General features: G+C 40.9%; 1 protein-coding gene across 4 annotated transcripts; it reads left to right on the forward strand.

The window, feature by feature from the left end:
• The first annotated feature begins 281 nt into the window (after positions 1-281).
• On the forward strand, positions 282-21,019 carry AKAP10 (A-kinase anchoring protein 10). 4 transcript variants are annotated; one of them, XM_030027729.2, is made up of 15 exons: positions 282-673; positions 4,612-4,659; positions 6,982-7,164; positions 7,487-8,041; positions 9,520-9,618; positions 10,063-10,147; positions 10,495-10,618; positions 11,493-11,629; positions 12,738-12,882; positions 13,642-13,815; positions 16,008-16,117; positions 17,002-17,084; positions 17,666-17,718; positions 18,352-18,447; positions 19,554-21,019. In XM_030027729.2, the coding sequence occupies exons 1-15, from the start codon at positions 496-498 to the stop codon at positions 19,557-19,559; spliced, it is 2,076 nt and encodes a 691-aa protein (XP_029883589.1). In that variant the 5' UTR covers positions 282-495; the 3' UTR covers positions 19,560-21,019. The 4 variants fall into 4 exon arrangements, with proteins under 4 accessions (XP_029883589.1, XP_029883590.1, XP_040982522.1 ...); XM_030027730.2 differs by having other exon boundaries at positions 282-517; XM_041126589.1 differs by lacking the exon at positions 4,612-4,659 and having other exon boundaries at positions 524-673.
• The last annotated feature ends 1,244 nt before the right edge of the window (positions 21,020-22,263 follow it).

The following is a 22,263-nucleotide window of genomic DNA, read 5'->3' on the forward strand; positions in this document are numbered from 1 at the left end:
CGGGACGCGCCCAAATTACCGCAGGGTCCCCAAAACACCTCTTCAAGGCCTTCCCGCCCTCATCCAAGATGGCCGACCGCGCCTCACTCCGCCCGGCGCCCCTAGCCCTGATGGGGGATTGCCGGCCTCCGCCCCACCCTCGCCGTGGACACCCCCCCCCCCCGTGAGCCTCTTGCCCTCATCCAAGATGGCCGCCCCGACTCGCTGATTGGCTGGGCTGCCTGACGCCAGGGCGGCCATCTTGAGTGAGGCGGGGGCCGCGGCCGCATCCCGTCATGCTCGGCGGGCCGCCGGCTGCCCGGAAGAGGGAGCGGGGCGGTTGTTGACAACATGGCGGCCGCTGGCGCCTCCGCGGGAGGAAGAGGCGGAGGGAGAGGAGGCGGCGGGCGGAGGAAGGAGTCTCATTCATAGGGAGCCCGGCTCGCTGCCCTCATCCCCTCCCTCCCCTTCTTCCCCCCCCCTCCCCAGCGGCCGCCTCGCCCCCTCCCCGGCACCATGTCCTTCTTCAGGCGGAAAGGTAGGGGGGCGGCGGGCGGGAGGCCCGGGGCTGAGGGGCGGCTGCCGGCCTCGTCCCCCTCACGGCTTCTGGGCTCCGGCCCTGCCCCTCCGGGGACGGCGACGGGGCCCCGAGAGGAAACTCGGCCCCTGAGGAGCGGGCTCCCCGCAAATGACGGTCAGTCCCGGCACCTCCCGGGGACGGGGCCCTTTTCCTCCCTCAGGGGTCGGGGAGGAGGGCGGCGGGAGGCCGGGGCTGTGCGGGGATCGCTGCTGCGGGACCTCGGGGCGTCGGCTGCGATCGGGGCTCCCCCGATGACCTCGGGCAGCCCCGGCTGCGGGCGGTAGCGAACGCCGGGCTGCAGCCTCCGTCCTTCCCGGGGCGGCTCGGGGAGCGGCTGTAGTTGCAGCGCTCGTACGGTTTTTCCACCCTTCTTCTGCACGGGAGGAATATAGCTTAGCACTTCTGAAACGGGTGACTTGTGCGGTTAGGGGGACTGGTGTAAAATGTCTCCTACCTCATGCAATTTTTGAGCCTCTTTAACTGTTCACAGAAGATTTTTTTCACAATGCTGATGTACGTGGTTCCGTAAAAACATAATGGGCTGAGTGCGTTACGGCAGTAGCTAAAAAACCTAATTGAAAAAGAGACCTCATCGCACTGAGCTCTTCATAAAAGCCAAAGGAGTCATTGACGATTTATTTTGTAATATGTTTGTTGATGTTATGGAGCACAAGCTAAGATGTGAAATTTAGGAGTCCTGAAATGTTTATAACATTCCTATAGCACAAATGGATATAGTCTAAGTGTTCTTTGAGAATGAAACACTTTGAAGGCACTTTTGTGCCACAGCTTGTGATGAAATGTGGTGTAGTGCACTTTCAATCTGCATGATATGTGGTTTGAGTGGTTTTTGTTCAAAGTGGCACCTTCTAGGAGGGGCCTCTTGGGAAGGTAGTTCTGTTATCTTGTAATGCTGTAGTTCAAGCAAAATGACCATTGCTCTTCCAGCAGTGGCTGCTACAACGCTCTCCTAAAGCATTTCTCAGCTGGTAAAGCCCCAAATGTGCATCTTGGGAGGCAAGACTGTAAGTTAGGAGGAAAGAACATACTATCTGAGATGATGTTTTTGCTCTTAACTGACACATCCTGTTGTTAAGCTTGCTCAGCCTAAGTAGCCGCATCGAAAATTTCATTCTTTGTGGAGGTTAGTGCAGTAGTCCTGGAAGAAATTAGTTTAAACTTCTGTTTGTATTAGTAGTTCTGAAGACTCTTGAAGTCCGCTGAAGGTTTTGCAAGTGCCGTAATCCTTTCTGGGGTGTTTACATACTAATGTTGAGCTGCAGAATAGAACTTTCATACTGTTTATAAACTGCTCACAAATAGCTTCTGCTGCTTCGTTGATGAAGAGAATTGTGGAGCTGATGTTCCATCCTGATGCGTAATCATAGGAACAATGTAAGCTTTGGCAAAAACTTTCTTGGGGAGAAAGTAAAGAAACGTCTAATTGAGCGTGTTACTTGGATTAAAGGATCTTTGGTCAGAGGAGCACAGTCAGAACTAAATGCCCGAGAGAGGCGCTGTTAAGAAGAGGAGAGGAGTAAGCTTTCATCTGGGTTCTACATAAAATAATACCGTTTTGTATAATCTCCCTTTTAGATACTGGCTTTTAGGGAAGATCTTAAACTGCAGCTGGGAGAAAAGCAACAAATTAAGGCTCATGATAAACCTCTGTAGACTAGACACATCCAGTCCAAAACCATATAAAAGCATCAGTGTTCTCGGGTTGAGCTATCGTTGTTTAGGAGGATATCACATTTGGTAAAAACTAAAACAATTTTTAAAAATTAAATCATAGCAAGGATCATAAAGCAACTAACATGTAGGAAAATCAAGAACAATGGTGAAACGTTTGGGGGTTTTTTAGCATGGGCCTTAAAATAAAGGTCTAGAAGACTGAGGGTGGATAGTAGGTTGAGAAGTTAAACTATAACAGTTGAACCAGCAGCTGGGCACTTGAGGGCAGATTATGAAATTGTTATCAATGAAACAGCCAGGCTACATGCTCATTCACGAGGGATATCTTGGAAATAATGCACACAGTCCTACTAGTTAGCTGACCTCTGAAGTTTTATATTGTACATGTACATGCATGAAGATTTTAGGTTTGTTCATTCTTCTGTAATTCAAGATGTGAATTAAAATTCTCAAATGTCACGTGGCCGGCTTGCCTCGGTTTGATGTGTTACCCCATTGTGAATGGGGTTTGCTACTGGGAATTCTCACAAACTCTTAGTCCTCGGTCATCGTGTACCGCAGTTATCTCTCTGGCTTCACACAGACACCAAGTGACGTCTGGTTTTTTGAGGAAAGTGAAAGTAAATTCCTTTAGTGAAACTTCACTCTCTAAAATTTGGTCTTGTCATGTATAGGAGTTTTCTTTTGTCCTCTGCTGTTAACTACTTCATTTTGTTCTGCTTGAAGCTGATGGGGACAAAAGAAGCCTGTGTATAAAGAGGTTGGGAACACGAACGAGGAGTTTGTATTACCAGGAATAAGTCGGTAACTAGGCAGAGGGGAACTGAGTAGCTGGTAGGAAGGAACAGATGTATTTAAACTGAAAACAGGCTTATGGAGGACTCTTCTGTTGAAACTCAGGAAGTATTGCTGATAGTTAGGAATCGGTTTGATGAGTCCGCTATTGGATAATTTTGGAAAGATAAAGGTTAGTAATACTGTGTAGAGGTTGCTTCGTTCCCATTGTCTGAAGTAACACTGAGGTACATGCAGATTCTTTTTTTTTCAGTGATTTTTCTCCAGCATATCAGCACGCCCTCAGTTATGTAAAAGCTGGTTATTCTCACTGTTCACAGCTGCATCTGCCTATGAGAGTTCAGTTTTAAAAGAATCTGGCTCTTTTAATGGAGGCTTAAACCTCTCTATCAGAGAGGGAATGTGCTAGCTGCTAGCTTAAATCTTAAATGCTGAGTTGCCAATTCACAGACCTGCAACGTTTATACTTCTCGCAGCGAAGGCTGGCAGCACGGCAGTGCTGCAGCCGCCACCGTGCAGGACAATTATGTAACCAGAGATTGAAGTTTCCCTTTAAAATATTTAAAATACTTAGGTCAGAGTAGGAAAGGTTGGGGTGGTTTTTTTGTAATGTGCTTGTGTTTTGTGATGTAAATATTTGATTGTGTTGGGTTATGATTTGTGGTTCTGTTTGGAAGGACTCCACAGTCAGTGTTCAAAGATGACCTATTTGTAGTAATGATCCCAGCCTGGAGCAGCTGGAGAAGGTTTTGCTAGTAGATCATCTACTCCAATATCACCACTTAATTTGTTTCTCATGCCATCCTGTTTATGTAGTCCTTTGGTTTCTTTATTTTTGTTTCAAATGGATCTCCTCATTCACTTCCTTTAGGAGCTTCCTTTAAAAAATAATTTTCAAAAATATGGCTTTTCCATCACAGCTTTTTTTAAACTGTTATCTTCCCACCAGTTGCTTGCCATAGCTTTGATGATAGTTAAGCAATATCATTTGTGAGAGAATTAACTATTTGCAGTGTGTTTCCAGAACATTTCTGTGGTATCCATCACAACTGAGGAGTCATGGGCTGGCTCTGGCTTTGTGGAGCTGGTTCCACGTACATCTCTCTGGCTGTGTGTTGTACTGCTCTTGCTGTAATATGAGGGAGATGTTGGTCGTAGGTGTGTAACTTCTAGTTCATGCGGAGCATCTGCCAGTGCCCTACACTTAAAACACATCTATCCCATTCTTTCGAGTTAATGCTATTTATTAAAGTAACCTTGAATGTAGCCTTGCTTTAATCATATAGACAGCAAGCGACTTGGTCAGTGTTAATTTTAACATACTGTATTACATTAAACTTAATTCATGGATGATAAGGTTTTGCTTTTGAAAACAACACAAAAGCTTTGAAAGCCTCTGTCATTTAATAGATGTGCAGATTTAAATGAGAGGTCAGTTTTAACAAAATGTTAGTTTACATCTGCCTCTGATACTTGCTGAAGTTGGGAATTTTATGTCTAGTCTATGGTAAATGCCATTAGTCACTCAAAATAGCATTAACATTTTCCTTTGTATTTTACAGTGAAAGGCAAAGAACAAGAAAAGACCACAGATGTGAAAGCAATTAAGAGTAAGATCAATATTTGTTTTGCCTATAAATTCAGATATTTAATATTATCTGCCATTTTTATTTTAACCAGTGGGATAATTTCCTTATGACTGAGAGCAGATGTGACATATGCATTAAAAACAAAACAACCCCAAAACTTAATTCTGTTTCAGAGTATTTATAGTAGCTAATCTTTCCTAGTCATCTTGCTGAATCTGTAAGTACAGAAGGTTATTAAATTATGTCGGACATGAGCTTTAATTCAAAGTGATCATGCAATTCAGTCACCTTGCAGATAGTGGTTATTGCTTATCTACAACAAATTGCTTCTGAAGTTTCATGCTTACATGTAGTGCACTTCGCAGTTTTGAAAATGCAGCTTAACCGTGTCTAATTCACAAAAGAGGCTGCCAATGTCTGATTTAACTTTGACCGATGTGGCTTGTGAGACTGAAGATCTGAATCTTGGTCAGAATGAATAGCTATTCTAGTGCTGCTCCGTGTGATACAGAAATCTTGCTGCTAAATCTGTTAGGAGAGAAGAAAAAAATCTTGATGGGAAGGAGGTTTATAAACAGTGGGAAAACAAGATTATTTATCCTGGCAGTTTTTTATTGCAATACTAAAAGGAGATGAGGTAATTTGCGTGAATCTGATCTGTTACTTTTATATCCTCAGACAAAATCCTGTTTCTGTACTTGTTAATGTGTTATCTGGATATCAAGAGAAAATTAAAGACTTTTTTCACCTCGGTGGTCTGTCTTTCAAATCAAATATAGGAAACAGTAAGTTGCATCCATTTAATAGCACACTCCATGATTTCAGTGCAACTACAATTTCTAATGACTAGCTGAAAGAGTTTACCAGGAAAAGGCTACAGTATGGTAACCCTGTAAATAAAAGCAAATTTGAAAATTTATCATATTAAAGGTGGTGAGCATCTTTGCAGTTTGGTGAGCAGCTACTCCATGGTCTGTATGATGTTAGGTTAGTGATGTAATGCTGTCTGGAGGTTTTGGAACAGGTGTTTGATCCTTAGATTAAGTAGAACAATTTTTTTTCCTCATGTTCATAATATAAAATTAAATTTGAATCTAATTCACAAAAGCCTAAACCGTTATGAGGAGTGTGGCTCTGGTTCTACATGAGTAGCCTCCACCAAGTTTTCCCCAGTTACTGTCATCAGCCAAGCCGCTGGCTGCCATCCATTGGCCTTGGAAAAAATGTGTTTTCTCCGTTATTGCTGCTATTAAATACCAAAGGCTTTGTATAAGGTGGCAGGCAGTGTCTTGGTACCAAACACTGCAACTGGAGAAACACTTTGCAATAACTTAAGCATTTTAACTCACCTTAGGCGTAACGGTATAGGAATCTGTTACCGTGACGTGCAAGTGTGAAATTGTCGACTTCTGTCATCATGTGTCATAAAATTGTGAATATAAAGAAAGTTATGCAGCATGAAAGTCATCAAAACCAAGTTGCTTGACACCTTGATGAAACACATCGTTAGGAAGTAGTGTGCTGAGATAATGTGTCATCTGACTTGCTTTATTTTTGAATGAGAGGTGTAAAATGTCCTTGCATGACATCCTAATCAAATGCAGTTTCCTGAGAGCTTTTGAAACTATGAGCATGTTTTGTTTTTTTCAGCTTTGTCATCAATTAATGGTTAGTTGATGCTTTTTCACTGGCAGTGAGTTTTGTGTGAGGAAGTTCTTTGTTCTTGTTGAGCTTAAATAGCCACTGTGTTCTAAAACAGCTAGAGGAGGTTAAGGCTTATAACCTGGGTTTCATCAGAGATACTTCCTTGTTCCTTTTTCCTCTTAAAACCAAATAGAGGCAAAGAAAATATTTTTGAAAGATATTAATGTTAAAACTCGCAGATAGCTTTGTAGTTGAGGATTTTGTAACATATTTTAGCCTTCAAAAAGGTATGGGAATGGTTTGGCAAACACATTGTAGGTAAACTAAATTGTTGACAAAGTATTAAGTTGTTACGATAGTGGTTATCAAGGAAGCAGGAAGACTCGGGAATAATATTTCGTTTATAAACTTAGACTTGGCATCTTTTAATTAGCTGCTGAATAAGGAAAATATAGGTGGGTGGGTACCACTGATCTATTGGAAGTGAGTTTATTCTTGCTATAATAAAAACTTGGTTATTTCTGTGGTCTTTACTCTTACAGACCCTTGAGCGAAGATGAGACACAGTGGTACAATAAGGTTTTTAATAAGATTGAGTCTGGCAAACTCTCTGGCATATCTTGGGGTGCTTAGCATTGGATGCTGCTTAGAAGAGGTCTTGGAATCTTTGTCTTTTAATCATTCCTGTCTTGATTCCAGCTCCAATACCAGTACATTCCCCTCAAAGAAGCACTAGAAATCATGCCTTGCTGGAGGCTGCAGGACCAAGCCATGTGGCAATTAATGCCATCTCTGCCAACATGGACTCTTTTTCTAGCAGTCGGACAGCTGCCCTTAAGAAGCAGCCAAGTCACATGGAAGCTGCTCATTTTGGAGACTTAGGTAAGGCTTCATCAGATTTATAATGATGTCAACATTTCTTTTTATTCTATGTATATTACTGGTATGGTCACCATGTTTTGGTTTTCAGGCAAGTAGATTAGCTAATTGAAAAATTTGACTGCTGTTACAATAGTATCTCTGTTACCCTAGAAGGGTTTTGAATGGGGACGGTACATTTGTTTGTGAAAAGAGGTTCCTTTACTTTGTGTACTGCCATTATGCTGGAATCGTCTTTTCACCAGTTGCATTGCAGGCCATTTTTGTACTGAATACCCATGTCTGGAGTACAATATGGAGTCATTCCCTTTATATTTTTCTTCAGGCAGATCGTGTCTGAATTACCAGGCTCAAGAGACCAAATCAAGCCTTTCAAAGACCCTTGAACAAGTTCTGCAGGACAATGTAGCCCTCCCTTATTTTATCCAGTTTATGGAACTACGCAGAATGGAACACTTGGTTAAGTTTTGGTTAGAGGCTGAAAGCTTCCACTCCACAACATGGTCCCGTATAAGAGCACATAGCTTGAACACAGTTAAGCAGAGTTCGTTGGCAGAACCAGTGTCACCCTCGAAACAGCAGGAAATTGGGTCGTCTTCTCCAACTGGATTGCTTGAGGAGAGACTGGAGGATTCTAGCACAGTCCGTCTGCTCAGGACCAAGCCAGTGGATTTGGACAGGAACGACAGAACTAGCAACAGCCAGAACCACGTGCTCTTGGGTCAGGAGAGTGATAATACCAGTGTTCTTTGTCTAAGAAAATCTGAGACAGGGACCCATTCTGTTCCAGCTGATGAGCAAGAATCTTCCAAGCTTACAGTATCAAATAGAAACAGCCCCTCCTCTGCACTAAAAGACTTGTCAGGAAAACTCATGAAAAGTAAGTGCCATGTGTTCCCTTTCTTTTAAAAGGTGGGGACATGGGGAACATACTAGCTGCTGCTTGCTTTGTACAGTGAGCTGCCTCGGTTCTCACGTGTTCTTAGTAAGTATGATGTGATGTTGCGAGGAAGAAAATAATCTTTGTGTATCGGTAATGTTAACTTGCTGTATAAGCTAATGGTCAGTTTGAGCTATGTATTGTTTGACTGTCTGGCTGCTTAAAAATAAATACGCTGCTGAAGAGACTTCAGAATCATTATACACTCTAATAAGCTTAGGTTACTTCTGTTCTTACATGTGTAATGTTAAGAAATGAAGATGAACATTGCAATGTCCCGTTCTTCCCTCACCCATCTCATCCCAACTTAAAAGAGTTGCAGAAAATTTGGATGATGGGGCTGAGAATCGGTAATTAAGTTTCCACAGAAGGTAAATATCCTGTGTCACATAAAATGACATAAGTAATGGTTACTTGTAGAGATTTTTGTGTGGAATGTACTGTTTTTGTTCTTGGATTTATTTGATAGAGTTCCTCCCCTTGTAACTGATTTGTTCTCACATTTGGATTCCACCTCTTCAGAGGCTACTGGAAGTAAGGATGAAATTAAGATATTTACTTTTGGTAGTAAGCTACATGCACAGTAACCTGTTTCTCTACTTTGCATCTACTCAGTCCTCTCATTTGTGCAAGTCTACAGACAAAAAGGAAACGCTCCTTTCTTCATATTGGTTCCTTTTGTTTGCCCAACTGTTTCCTTGTGTTGCATCCCTTTCTCTTGCTGTTTGTCGTTCTCATACAGTTATTTATCATGTACCTCCACAATACATAACCTCAGCCCCAAAGTAGCTTAAACATAATGATAATTTAGCCATGAAAAGCACCTCTGCTTTCTGATGTCTAAAAAGAATTTGAAAGTACTAGGTCCTTTTTGAGAAATCTGAAAAGTCTGGAGTACAATTTTTTTTTTCTCTTTTCCAGAGCAGTGTCCCAGCTCTTGAAAGATGACTTGTAAAGCATACATCTTGTTCTGAGGCATCGCATTTTAAGATTTTTTTTTTCTTTTAATTCTTTTATAATGCATTATAAAGCATTTTATGTTGTCTATGATTAGAGCTAGAAATTGGGAACTTCACTGCAGTTCTTGCCAGAATGGCGTTACTTCTGGGACTAAGGTGTGCAGCTGAGGAAGAGGGTGTTCTCTTGTCTGGTGGCAGGGAATTCAGATCTATGTTGCTTTATTCCATCTCGCTAGTCAGTCCATGCTGGGCTTATTGTGACCTGGCTAGAGATAACACAGTCGCTGTAGCTTGTCAGTAGCAAAGTATCCAGTAGTGGACTGAAAGCTTGGTGGGAAGGAAACTTGTCACTGATAATTAGATGCTTGCTTTTCTGAAGAGCAGGTGTTTGTTATTCACACCTCATTTTAGACCTGTGCCAAGGAATTCAAAGTTTGATTCTATATTTCTTCCTTGTAGGTATAGAACGGGATGCAGTTAGTACTTTCACCAAATATATTTCTCCAGATGCTGCTAAACCAATACCTATTACAGAAGCAATGAGAAATGACATAGTTGGTAAGAATGTATACTGCCTACTCATTTCAGAGCTTCCTCCTTCCCCATAAAAATGCGTCTTTAATACCACACAAGCTCATATTTCTTTTTATTTTTATGAATTTTAAAGTCAGTTGTAAAAAGATAGTAGATCATGTTACAAGTATCAGTGGATCTGACCTTTCAGTAGTGCTGGGCAGTATCCCCAGAAGAATTTTTCAGAGACTTTGCTTAAATTAGTGAAACAATTCCTGGTGGTTATGGAGGGAATCCATATTTGCGTCTCAATCAAATATTTTAGCCGTAACATTATCATTCAGCTATCTGCAGTACTTTAAAAGCTCTGTTTGCGCAGTCAGAACCAGCTGAGTCTAGTAGCTTTGAATTGCAATTTTTCATTAACTAGTCATCACTCATGTCTTTCAGCTCAATGCATGTTAAAATTAACCTGGTCTTTCTTTGCAGCAAAGATTTGTGGGGAAGACGGACAAGTGGATCCAAACTGTTTTGTTACAGCACAGTCAATAGTGTTTAATGCAATGGAACAAGAGTAAGTTGATTGAATGGTTTGGCTTCTTGTGTCTATTGTCCTTTTGCAAAAGGTGGTTCCATTAAAAATGTTTATGGAGGCATAACTGTATAATAACTTTTTTGAAACTGCTCGGATCTCTTCCTCCAAATCCATTCTTGTGATCATTTGCTGAAGTTGTATGTGCATGCTATTATTGCATTCTTTTTATCTTTCTTGTGTCACTTGTTAATCTGCACCGTTTCTTGCTTGTTTTGCTTTTATCCAACTAAAAATAAGAGACTGCTGGGGCAAGAACTAATTGGTTCATAATGTGGCTCGAATGCTGTTGACCCTTAACATCTAATTGTTATTTTATCTGTGTGCAGGCACTTTAGTGAATTTTTGCGAAGTCATCATTTCTGTAAATACCAGATTGAGGTGCTGACTAGTGGGACTGTTTATCTGGCTGACATACTTTTCTGTGAATCGGCCCTGTTCTATTTCTCTGAGGTGAGTGTTGAGGTTTTGGCTTTGCTTTTTTTATTCCTTTTTATCAAATGGAAAAAACTTTTCATCCCCTGATGGCTCTAATAAAGACACCTCACATATAATAAAAAAGATGAGGTGTATCTTTTTCTGGGAGAAAATACATTAAACTGTTTCCTGCCCACATGTAGAACTATTTCAAATGTTCAAACCTGTACGCTTTATTGTAGAATGAGTGTTTGTGCATGTCTTCTCCAGTTAGTGTTTCTAAGTGTCTCTTTGCTTTGTAGAAGCTTTGACATAGTTGTCTTTATCTTGCGAAGTGAAGTAGTGACTTTGAAAGCCTTAAGCATTCTTACAGATAACAAATAATTCACTAGCTGTACATAGAGAGGTTATCAAGTTGGAATGTGGTGGGTTAAATGTATGATTTTACGGTTGCAGGGACCTATACCTTTACGGAATCATCTGTTAGTAGTAGAATACTTGTCTTGGTAGTCTGACAAGACAATGTAGCTTGAAACAGCAAGCTGGAAAACTGAGACAATATGCAGAGTTCAATGTAAGCTAAGCATAGCATGAAAATTGTGTTTCCCCTGTCTTTAGTATGATACAAATAAATAGTTGTTTGGAAACTAAATGTGAAAATTAGTACAGAAAGAAATGTCACAAGTTCTTTTTTTTTTTTTTTTTTTTTTTTTTTAACCGAACTAAATCTGTCTGCAGCACTGTATCTGAAAATTCAGAATATTTTTATGTCCTGGTGACAATTTTGCATCATCGATATATAGACTATATTTCTTGTTTTAAATGGGAAGGAGCAGGTTTGTCTATGCTTATTGAAAGTTTCTTGCTAAAACTTCTTTAATTTCTTCTCTTTTTTAAATTTCTGTTCCAGTACATGGAGAAGGAAGATGCAGTTAATGTATTGCAGTTCTGGTTGGCAGCAGATAACTTCCAGTCTCAACTTGCTGCCAAAAAAGGCCAGTATGATGGGCAAGAAGCACAGAATGATGCCATGATTTTATATGACAAGTGAGGGAGTTCAACAACTATTTGTTTCTAAAGCTCTAATTTTGTGCTTGTAGTTTTGTGTTGCACGGTGCAAAAGGAACTCGTCATTTTCAAAGCGTAACTGTGCAGTCTTGTGCTGTTTTGCTGAAGTACATTTTGTTAACGTGGCCTTTGAAGTGTATGCACACAAGAACTTTTAAAATTTTCTTTATACGTGAGGAGAAAATCCTTATAAGGACTCCATTCTTAAACACAATTCAGAATTTTCAGGACTTGATTGCTTGAGTTAATGTTTGGTTGTGAAATATCAAAGCTAATTGATTGCCATTTGAGAATGTAAAGGATTTAAACCTAATAGCAGATGCATCACTGTAGGAAAAACCTTAAGGTTCAGATAGTGTTATCCATTTAAAGTAGGCTGTAGAAGCCGTTTCACACATAGTAAAAGCCAAATAGTGCTTGTTCTTAGTACTTCAAAATATTTTCCTTTTTTAAGGAAGCGATCAGATCCCTTTTAATATCAGACTTTCCTCTCACTCTCAGTAGTGTAACTTTTTTCCTTTATTTTGTGCTTCACTTTAGCAATAATGCAACTGGAAGACAGACATCAAAACTGCTTCCAGAAAAACTTTGTTCTGAAGCTTAAGTGTGAGACTCATTGCCACAAGCTTGTTGAGTTATTACCCTAGTAGGAAGTAATAATTGGAGAGGAAGCAGACAATTCACTCTGACTTTCATCAGTCAACCCCCTGCTCCATCCATAAACTCAGTTTTTAATGATGTGATTAGTAGAGTAAATGCTGCTTCAGAGTTCTGGGTGTTTCCTGCTTCATTGCTGCTTCCCTGCTACAAAGCTGTGTGCGTAAGATTCCTCTCATCAGTAGTTCACATGATGCTCTGTTTCTTTTTTCTGTATCTTCAGGGCAAGGCTTTATCAAACGTTTCTGTGACTCGGGGACTTTGTTCCCCTGTAGTTAGTGAGATCAGTTGTATGTACGTTTATTGAAGCCAGCACCATCTAGTGGCTGCAGCATGATTAACGGTCTTGGGTGGAACGGGGGGGTACTAGCCACCTGCAAAGTTTTGCAAATCCTTTTGTGTTGTCTTCTTCCCCTGTCCGGTGCTGCAGGTACTTCTCCCTTCAAGCCACGCATCCGCTTGGGTTTGATGACTCGGTGAGGTTAGAGATTGAGTCCAACATCTGCAGGGAAGGTGGTCCTCTCCCTAACTGCTTCACTACTCCCTTGCGGCAGGCGTGGACTACCATGGAGACGGTGAGATACCTTCTTCAGAACGGTTTTGACAGTTAGTAAAGGTGGTGTGGAGATTCTGCAGCATGTCAAGTGTCCCCTTCAGCATCTCTGATTTGTCCTGTTCTTTTAACTGACTTCCTGTTTACCTAGATAATAGAACAGCTTTAGTAAAATTTGCTAGACTATTTTCCCCAACCTGATTTGAAAAGATACCACCCTTTTGTTAATTCTCTGTGAAATGTTTGTCTCGGGTGATTACTGCATTTTAATGGAAGTAACAGAATTTCCTCCCATGTGAATTGCTATCAACAGCTTATTACATATCTTTAGAAAATTTTCCTTCCTGCTAGTAGCAGTTGTTTGCAAGTCTAATACTGGTGGTGTGGCTAATAGCGTGTAACTCTGGGGTAGCTGGATACTAGAGATTAATGATTTGATTCTGGAACTGCAGATGATTTTTGAACAGCATAGCAAAATAACTGTAAGCCTGCTGGGTTGTCAGGCTTTTCTAGAGGAAAAGAAAAAAAAAAATCTGAACTTCAGTTCCAGTTACTGGACAATTTGGTTAATAGGCAGTTATTTTTGTTCATTTTGCAGTAGGATTCAAATTTAAAGCAATGCAATCACTAATCTGGAATAATTCCATGTGTGGACACTTTTACTCGTGTACCATCTACACGAGGACTGAGATGTTTGTGTGTCCCTTCTGTTCTGCAAACAATGCACAGTAATTGTGCAGACCAGCCTTGATTAAAGAGGACTCCTCCTTCTGTCTCTCAGGTTTTTTTACCTGGTTTCTTGTCCAGCAACCTTTACTACAAATACTTGAATGATCTCATCCATTCAGTACGAGGAGATGAATTTCCAGGAGGGAATATTGCACTGAGTATTCATGGCCCCGGTAGCTCTCCCGATAGCGATTCTATAGGGGGCCCGGATGGCTCTGCCTCCCAGGTATGAGTTTCTTGGTTTGATTCTATTATAGGAAATGCTGCAATCACTTTTCTGTATAAATTTCAATGTTCATACACTCTAAGGAAACATCTTGTAATTTGAAGCTTCCCATTCCACTTTAACATTAAAGCCTTTGTTGTATTAGCAGTAAGTAGACTAAACACACCCTTCCATGCCAATATTGTTTGTTTAAACTTAGGATATCTGTTGCATTTGTTGTACCCAAAGTCTTGTAGTGCTTTTAGTTCTTTGCATCAAAGTTATGTTTTTATTAAGCTGTTAATATTCAGTGAAGACCTGTTTCATAGTGCCGTAACATTTATGAATGCTTTTTTATTAGAAATAACTTTTTTTAATCAATACCATAGTTATAACTTCAGGCAAAAATTGACACTTGTGAATACGCTATAGAACTTGACATGCCAGTTTTGTGTGCTCAGTTCTATTAAAGTGCCAGATCTTCTGTCCTGAAGAGTCCACTCAGTTCTAGGGTTTAAGGCATCTATCTGCTCAAACATAGAGCAATGACAGTTAATATCTGACCAGGTGGTGTTCACTAGTTTGTCTCAGCAGACTTTTCCCTACTATTGTCCTCAAGCTAGCTAGTCGTGCTGGTCTGATAGAAAATGGCCATACTCCTGACCTTTCCAAAAGAGAGCTCTGACTCTTGACTATATTACCACCGAGATGCTCTGAGCTGGGGGGTGATACCTGAATTTTGTTTGCGTGTATATAGTTTGTTGTAAAGCTGGGCATAAAAAAAAGTCCATTGCTGGGTAAGGAATTCTGATCATTCGTTAAGCATGATTAGAGCTATATGGCTGCTTCTTTGCTGTACTGCGTAGAAACAAGAATGTGACCAGGTTCCTTTGGCTCTGTTACCCTTCCAAAGTCATTGAGAAATGTCCACAGTGTATTTGCTTTGCACGGTGCCCTGGTTGCAGGCCAGCATCTTTCTTTTTTATTGCCTTCCATGGTGCTGCTTTGAGAGCTGTGCTCCTGTGTGGGCCTAGCCTCAGAAACGGGCAGTGGAGCTCATTACACTCTGAAACCATCCCAATAATGTCAGAGATGTGTTTTTAACCAAGAGTTGTCTGTTCCAAAAATTCTAGCTTTGCTTAACTCAGATGTGAAAGAAGAGAGGATAAGCAGATTCTAGCTTATCTGTAACCAGGTCAGCTTGCAAACTGCAAGCCTAGCTGAGAGCAGAAAAGCTAAGCGAGAACTGCTTCTGCTGAATTGCTTTTATTGAATGCTGCAGTGCTACCATGGGTTTTAAATCTGGTATCTAGATCAACAGTATCGATGTACTGTGTTTCAAGCAACTTGGAAGCTGTACTACCTGCTTGTAATATTTTTAAACCTCCTAATTTGCAAGGAGGGAATATTCTCCCCCCTAGTTGCAAAGTGGGGAATAAAATTTGTGTTCTTGAAATATCCTGCTGCTTGATAGTCTGAGCAGGAGGAACTGCTGGTAATTGGCTTGCTTGGACAATTTAGGAAATGAAGTGCTGCATTTTGTGGTATGCGTTCCTACTTATCTGAATAGGAGAATCTCTGGGTCTCTGCATATTTTTGCATAAAGAACAGTGCTTACGCAGAGCAGCAGGAAAGGAGTTTGCAAGGCAGCTGCCATAAATGTTTCTGTTCTGTGTTAAGGTGCTAATAGATTGCTGTGCGTTTGTGCTCTCCCTGCTGTTTCTCTAATGTTTCCTTGGCTTTTTTCATAATCTTGTATAAATACTCCAGGCCGAAAGATAAGTGTTTGTTCTCTGTGTATGGGGGAAGCATAGTGTGTTTGGGAATTGCTTACCAAGTGCATGAGGGGGATGAGTGAAGCTGCCGCAGCTTTTGAGGTAGTTCAGTGTTATGTACTCACAAACAAATAATTTGCATGCGCACACAGATCTGTGCAGTTGATAATGCTTAGACAGCAGTCCTTACATGTACGTATGCTGACCTGTACATTGTGTCTTTGGCTCTGTTCGTATAACTTTATCATCCTCTGTTGAAAAACAATGTCATACTGAGTTAGGAATTCATCGCTGCGTAGATGCTCTCTAAATTCTTTTACGCTTGCTTAGAGACTTTATGGAGTTTTATCTAAGTGTAAAAGCACTAAAATGGCGGTTTTGTTAAGAAGCTATTAGTTGTCTGCATTGGGCACTAATACTTAGAATTTTTATTTGTAGTCCAATGTCAAAAAGGCTAATGTTAAAATCCTGAAAAATTTTGATGAAGCAATAATTGTAGATGCTGCAAGTCTGGATCCAGAATCTTTATATCAACGAACATATGCAGGGTAAGGTTCATTCAGTGTATCTCATTCTTTCTAGTTACGTGTTTCACCTCTGTTCATTTTTGCTGTGTCCTCCTGCATGGACAGTACGCATAAATGGAAGATGTTGCAGTCTTCGTACATGTCTTAATATTTGAAAGTAAAAATATTTCAATCGCATGATTTAACGCCAATGTCATAGTGAATGTTTCTCTGGCCAGAACAGCAGCCAGAAAAATGTTTCCTATTGGTTTTTCTCTTTCTCTTAGTTATTATTCCTCTGACTGCAAAATACACCTAAGTAGTTCCTGTTTGGGGTTGGAACAGAAAAGAATAAATGCAGGTGCCTTTGATATTGTAATATGCAACTTTGATTTCTCCCTACCCTCATGGTAGATAAGGGCTTATACTTCATTTCTTTAGCAGATTGCACAGGTATTCTTCTGTTTCTTAAGTTGGTCTTTGTTATAAAGCTCTTCTGCTCTGTGGATCTCATACAGAAATTCTTTGTTTCTATAGCTACCTTGCTTTTCTATTGCATACCAGTCTCCTGTCCTTTTAGGTACTGTAAACCATTTTCTCCCTAATGACGTGTTCTTATGGTAGTGTAGAGCACTTGCTAGCACTGCCTGTTGTTATTACATGATTGAGTCATTGAAGCATTTGCCTGCTTCTAGTTTCTAGAAGAATTTTTAAGATGCACTTCAAATTCAGATATGTGAGAAGAACAGGAGATTTTTCCCAGTGTATCAATTTTAGGTGGAAGAGGTGGTAATTGGTAAAATGCCAGTCTTCTGACACTAGAGTCTTCATTTTGGTGGCTTTTTTGTTTTCCGGACTGGTAGCTTTCCATAATGCTGAAGTTCTCTTGGTAACCTGTGTGGTTCTTTCACTCCTCCTCTCTTCAGGAAGATGACGTTTGGACGAGTCAGTGACCTGGGACAGTTTATCAGAGAATCTGAACCAGAACCTGATGTCAAAAAATCAAAAGGTTTGCCTTCCTCTTTCTCTCCATTTCTGTAAACATCTGCAGAACTGCTCTCTTCCTTACTGCAGTCAAGATAAGCAAGATTCTTGACTCTTTCCAGATCTCTTTTAAGCCAAATAGAGATGCTTAGGGGATCGTCCTGTACTGAAGCAAAACCCATCTCTGGCCCAGTTTCCTATCCAAATTCTGCTTTTCTGGTCCAGCTGGACTCCTGGGAGTATGAGCAGCCTGTGGGAGTTGGAGCTGTCGATGGAACCTGGCAGGGATGAAAGCCGCTAGCAGCTGAGCTGATGATCAAACCTTCAAAGATTTGGTCTTGAGATGAAAAAGAACTTCAGCTCTCTACATGCTTCCCACCCAGTTTGGGATCTGCTGTTAATGCTGCTTTTCAGCTCTGGTAAAGAGGAATGGTTTGGGCTCAGTGTCTAACGAACCATGGCTCCGTGTAATCCCTTGTCTTTCATGCCACTCTTCTGTGTTCCCTAACGCCAGCAGTGCAAACCCTTCAGATGGATGGAAGCTTCTATAGAGGTGCGACACAGAGTTTGCTAATATACCTTGCTTGCTGTTTTTATCTCAATTAGGGTCCATGTTTTCACAAGCAATGAAGAAATGGGTTCAAGGAAACACAGATGAGGTGTGTCCTCTTTTATGTTGTCCTTGTGACTTTACAGTGTAGATTAGGGAAATGAAATGTTGAAGTTCTTAATCCTGGCTGTTTCTCTGAGTATCTTTCTGATGCACCAACATGAACTGTCAGACTCTCTGTGCTAAATATAATTTGAGTGCATGCATGTGTGAAACTAGTTTGATTTTTGCCAGTGCTTGCTGGTTTAACTAATATAATGGTTAACTGTGGGCTTGCAGTCAAGGTTTTTCTTATTGTGGTGTTGTAAGATATATCCACAGTTAGGAGTGGAGGTGCTGTTCTTTGGTTTTTACTGTGAAGTGACCACTGTACATGGATTACAGGCTGCATTTTTTCTCCCTCAGAGGGGCTTGGACAAGTCCCCAACAGATAAGTCTAAAAACTTCACTAACTCTCTTGGGAATTGCATCAAGCCATAAATTCTCATGATAATTGAAGTTAATGCTGTACTTGGAAAGCAGGTGCATTTCCATCAAGGGAGGATACGTTTACTACAAGGCACCGAGTTGTGAAGGTTAACGGCGTCTCCAAGGTTGAGTGTGTGACTTATGTTGAGAGGACTGTATTTTTATTTTAAGAACTTGAAGCTATCCGTATTTTGGGATGTTTTTTCTACGGCAGGCTCAAGAAGAGATGGCTTGGAGGATAGCAAAGATGATAGTCAATGACGTTATGCAGCAGGCGCAATGTGAACAGCCTTCGGAGAAGGTTACGAAGGTAAGGGGGCGGAAAGGCTGCCTGTCTTTATCTGACTTAAGCCAGACTGTGGGAGGAGCAGAGCTCTTGCTTCCCTTCCTAGTGCATCTGAAACCCACGCTGGTAAATGTTCAAACAAGCATAGCATGATATGAAGAAACAAAGGTTGGAAGTGTTTCAGCCTACATATGATGTTGTAGGAATTTCTTAACAGATGCCTGTACTGGTGCTCCTGTGCAAGCATTAAAATTGTCTTTGTTCATTTCAAGTCTTTCTAAACTACCTTATTGGTTAAAAGGGTGATTTGTGTTGCAGGATCAATACCATAATTCCTTATTTGAGTACACACTTGCTGTTTCACGTTAGTGAATACTGGTATATTTGCCTAAAGTGTCAGTAAAACTCAACAGCTGGGAAGTTGTCTTGTTGGGTGCACTAATTTACGCAGTGCTGTGCCTACACTTTAAAAAACATGCAGTGGCTCCGTCCATAGGCTAGTGGTTTAGTGTTGTGTATTGTTGTTTAGTGACTTTGTCGTTGTACAAGTACACATGTTCTCTGGTTAAAAAAACCAGTTCTGATGCAACAGTTAGATTTTGTGAAATAATGACGACAGCAGTTTACCAAGTTAATATCTGGCACTTCTGGCTTTCAGGCGTCTGACTTCTTAAAAATTAACTCACAGTATTTTTAATTATTGAAGGTAAACATGTGCCAAAGCCCAGTTATTAGACTCAAACGGCTGGATCCTTAGTTTCACTGTGTGACTGTTTTCTTTTAATAGAGCAGTTATATTTAAATGACTTGTATATAGTGATTTCACTCGATAGCTTGGCTGCAAATGATATAATTCTAGTCTGGCTAGATGAAAAGGTCACTCAGCACAGTATTTAGAAATACTGAGTGGCTGCAGATGCTCTGGATTCAATTAAGCAAGTACAGTTACAGTAATCGGAAGGTTGAGTGTGTTGTGGGATTAGTTTTGGGGTGTGGGGTTTTTTTTTCTTTCCCAAACTCATAAGCATACCTGGCTTCAACATTTTTAAACACAAAATGTCTTTCTATTGAGTGATTCCCTTGTATGTTTAAGGGTAAAATGAACTCTAACCCTGTTTTTCCTTTTCTAGCTATGATTTTAGAAATGCCAGAACAGGAAGTCTGGTTTTCCGCTTCAAGAGTGAGTGAACTTACCCTTTTGGTGGATTCTTTAACACAGCCAATAAAAACAAAGCACTGTTACTCCAACCGCTGAAATCTCCCTTGTTTATAAGGAAGAATTAAAAAGAAGCAATCCTGTACCTCCACTGTAGAGCGTGAAGAAACACTTTTTCCTGTTGTATGTGGCACTCGCAGTAATGATGGTTTTTAAGGAGAGGAAGATGCAGTTTACAAGTGTGTCGCTGAGAAACTGTGATCAACTTCACAAATACTTGACCCTGTCTCAAAAAGACTTTTAAGCAAAATATCTGGAATGGGACACAAGCCACAACAGAGGGGAAGGTTTTGCTGTAGTTTCTAGTTCTACTACTTGTAATTTTTAAACACATAATTGGAACGGCCACGGGGCATGCCCCCAACATTGGCCATTGGAGAAGTGAACCTGAAATGGTGAATTCATTGGCAGTGAATGACCTAAAAAGTTCTAAGTTTTATTTTTCCTTACTTGAAATAGATGCGTATTCAACTGTAAGATAAATGTATTTTACTTCATAACTACATTAACTTTGAAGGCAGCGTAGAATGATCAGGAGCAAAGCCTGGACAGTGTAACTCTTCCTTGTCAAGCTCTTACACCTGCATACACAAATCCCCTGTGTCTAACACAGAGCAGACTCAAAAGCCAGTCTTGCACTTGTGCAACCCTCTGCTCCTGAGCCACAGCTCCGAATGCCGCCCACGTTTTGAGGAGATTGTACCCTGTAGACTGCTCCGTTTTCTTTCCTCTCCATCCCACGAACAAGGAAAAAATAATTGCTGCCATTCTCCATAGCTTGTTGTCCTCCAACCAACATAGTATCTAATTCCAGATGTTTGGTTTACAAAGAAAAACAATTTTTAATGACCTCTGGCCTTCTCCCTGACATTGTCAACACTTGCAACTTGCAAAACCTTTAGTTTAAGTAAAAAAGCCACTGTATTACACAGCACCTTTTTTTTTTTTTTTTTTTTTCTCCCCAGTGAATTGATTTTGCAGGGTATCAAAACTACTCAGTGTCTCACTGTTATGTTATCGCTGCATTTTTAGTATATAACACTTCTATTTTGGGGTTTTTGTTTTACTCTTATGATTGCTTTTTTTCCTCAAACTTGTGCAAAAAATCACTTTGCGAAGAACTCAAATCATCTCCAATGTTCAGAATATCTTGATTGACTAGCAAGTGTTATTCTGTTGCAATATTCGATTGTATAGAGACACACTGTATTGTCTATGAAAAAGCAAAAAAGGCTGTGTATAGGTTTTTGGTACTATGTACCACCTCTTATTTCTCTCATGCCCAACTATTCATGTACTTAAAACATACTATATTTAATTGTGTTTTGATTTAAAATATATAAATATTAAAATTTGTGTCAATTTTCTGTTTTGATGGGATTTGACTTTACGTGGTCGGTTTTTTTAAATGTGAGTCTTGAGCATTTATAAAAGAAACAACCCCCTGAACAGTTTGTCCCCGGTACATTTGCACACATTTGTTAATATTTAATGGATGATGTTAATGGCAGTGTAGTGAAATAAGATTAATTTCTAAATACTAAATAAGAAGGTGTGTTTATCACAGGACATTGCTGAATTTGGGATAGAAAACAGGTAGAAGGAGCAGGGCTTGGTCCTGTAGCACAGTATTGCACTACCCACGTGTGCTTGAATCCTCTTTATGCGGGAAGCTAAGCCCTCACTGGTGCTGCATGCAACACTTTACTCATTTTTCTACCTTGGCAGGATCCAAACTAACCAGCTGAGCATGTTTAGGGATTACAGGCCACAGGTTTGGGCACAAATATTTCTCAGGGCTGTGTTTCCTTCGGCTGCTGTGCTGCCTGGGGTGGATGTGGCCAGATTGAGTGTGAGAGGCTCGGCTTATCTTGAGTTGGCTCAGCAGCAAGCACCTGTAGTGCTGCAGCTCCTGGAGACTGATAAGAAAAACATCCATAAAAAAAAGAAGATAAATCCCTGCCGGGGCTCCACCTCGTTCATGGGTCCTCTTGCCTGCTCTTCGAGGGGAGTGCAGTGTACCGAGGGGCTGCTGTGGACCGGCCAAGTGCCTGCTTGGGGCAACTTCTCAAAGCTGCTTTGCTTAAACAGTGGTCAACGGGTAAAGCGAGGCTTGGATGTTGATTTGGACCCACCTGCCAGTTTTTCTTCTCTCCATAAGCGGAGTTTAGATTTGATGGAGTGTAGACCTCTGGGGTTATGGATGTCTGATGCTCGTTGTGGTTGTTACTGGTTTGTGCTGGATGGGATGGGTGATACTGAATTTCTCGCTGTGTTAAAGGTTTGCATGGCAGACTTTAGTCTCAGTGCAAGACCTCCCTTGGTCCTGCTCACTGAGCCAGTGTTTATATGATGTGAATAAACCATGTTTGACTGCAGCCCCAGCCCTTCTTTACCCGAAGGATTTACACACACAGCAACTGGACAGGCTGCAGCGTTGGATTAATTTCTTACTGGACTGGGACATTTGGAGTAATTTGTCCTGGTGTTGCCGCTTTTTATTTTAGAAATAACGATTAAAAGCACCTGTGTGGTCACCACGGGAAATGCCCCGGAGCGGCCTCGAACCCGCGGACCCCCGGCGGGGCGCTGTCCCCACCGCCGGCCGCCAGGGGGCAGCAGCG

This window comes from Aquila chrysaetos, chromosome 10 (genome assembly GCF_900496995.4).
Source record: "Aquila chrysaetos chrysaetos chromosome 10, bAquChr1.4, whole genome shotgun sequence".
In the NCBI taxonomy this organism is placed as follows: domain Eukaryota; kingdom Metazoa; phylum Chordata; class Aves; order Accipitriformes; family Accipitridae; genus Aquila; species Aquila chrysaetos.

Coding starts and splice junctions, on each gene's coding strand:
- AKAP10 (XM_030027729.2), top strand. CDS start 496: ATGTCCTTCTTCAGGCGGAAAGGTAGGGGGGCGGCGGGCGGGAGGCCC. Junction 4,660..6,981: donor AGATGTGAAAGCAATTAAGA/GTAAGATCAATA, acceptor TCTTGATTCCAG/CTCCAATACCAGTACATTCC. Junction 9,619..10,062: donor AATGAGAAATGACATAGTTG/GTAAGAATGTAT, acceptor CTTTCTTTGCAG/CAAAGATTTGTGGGGAAGAC.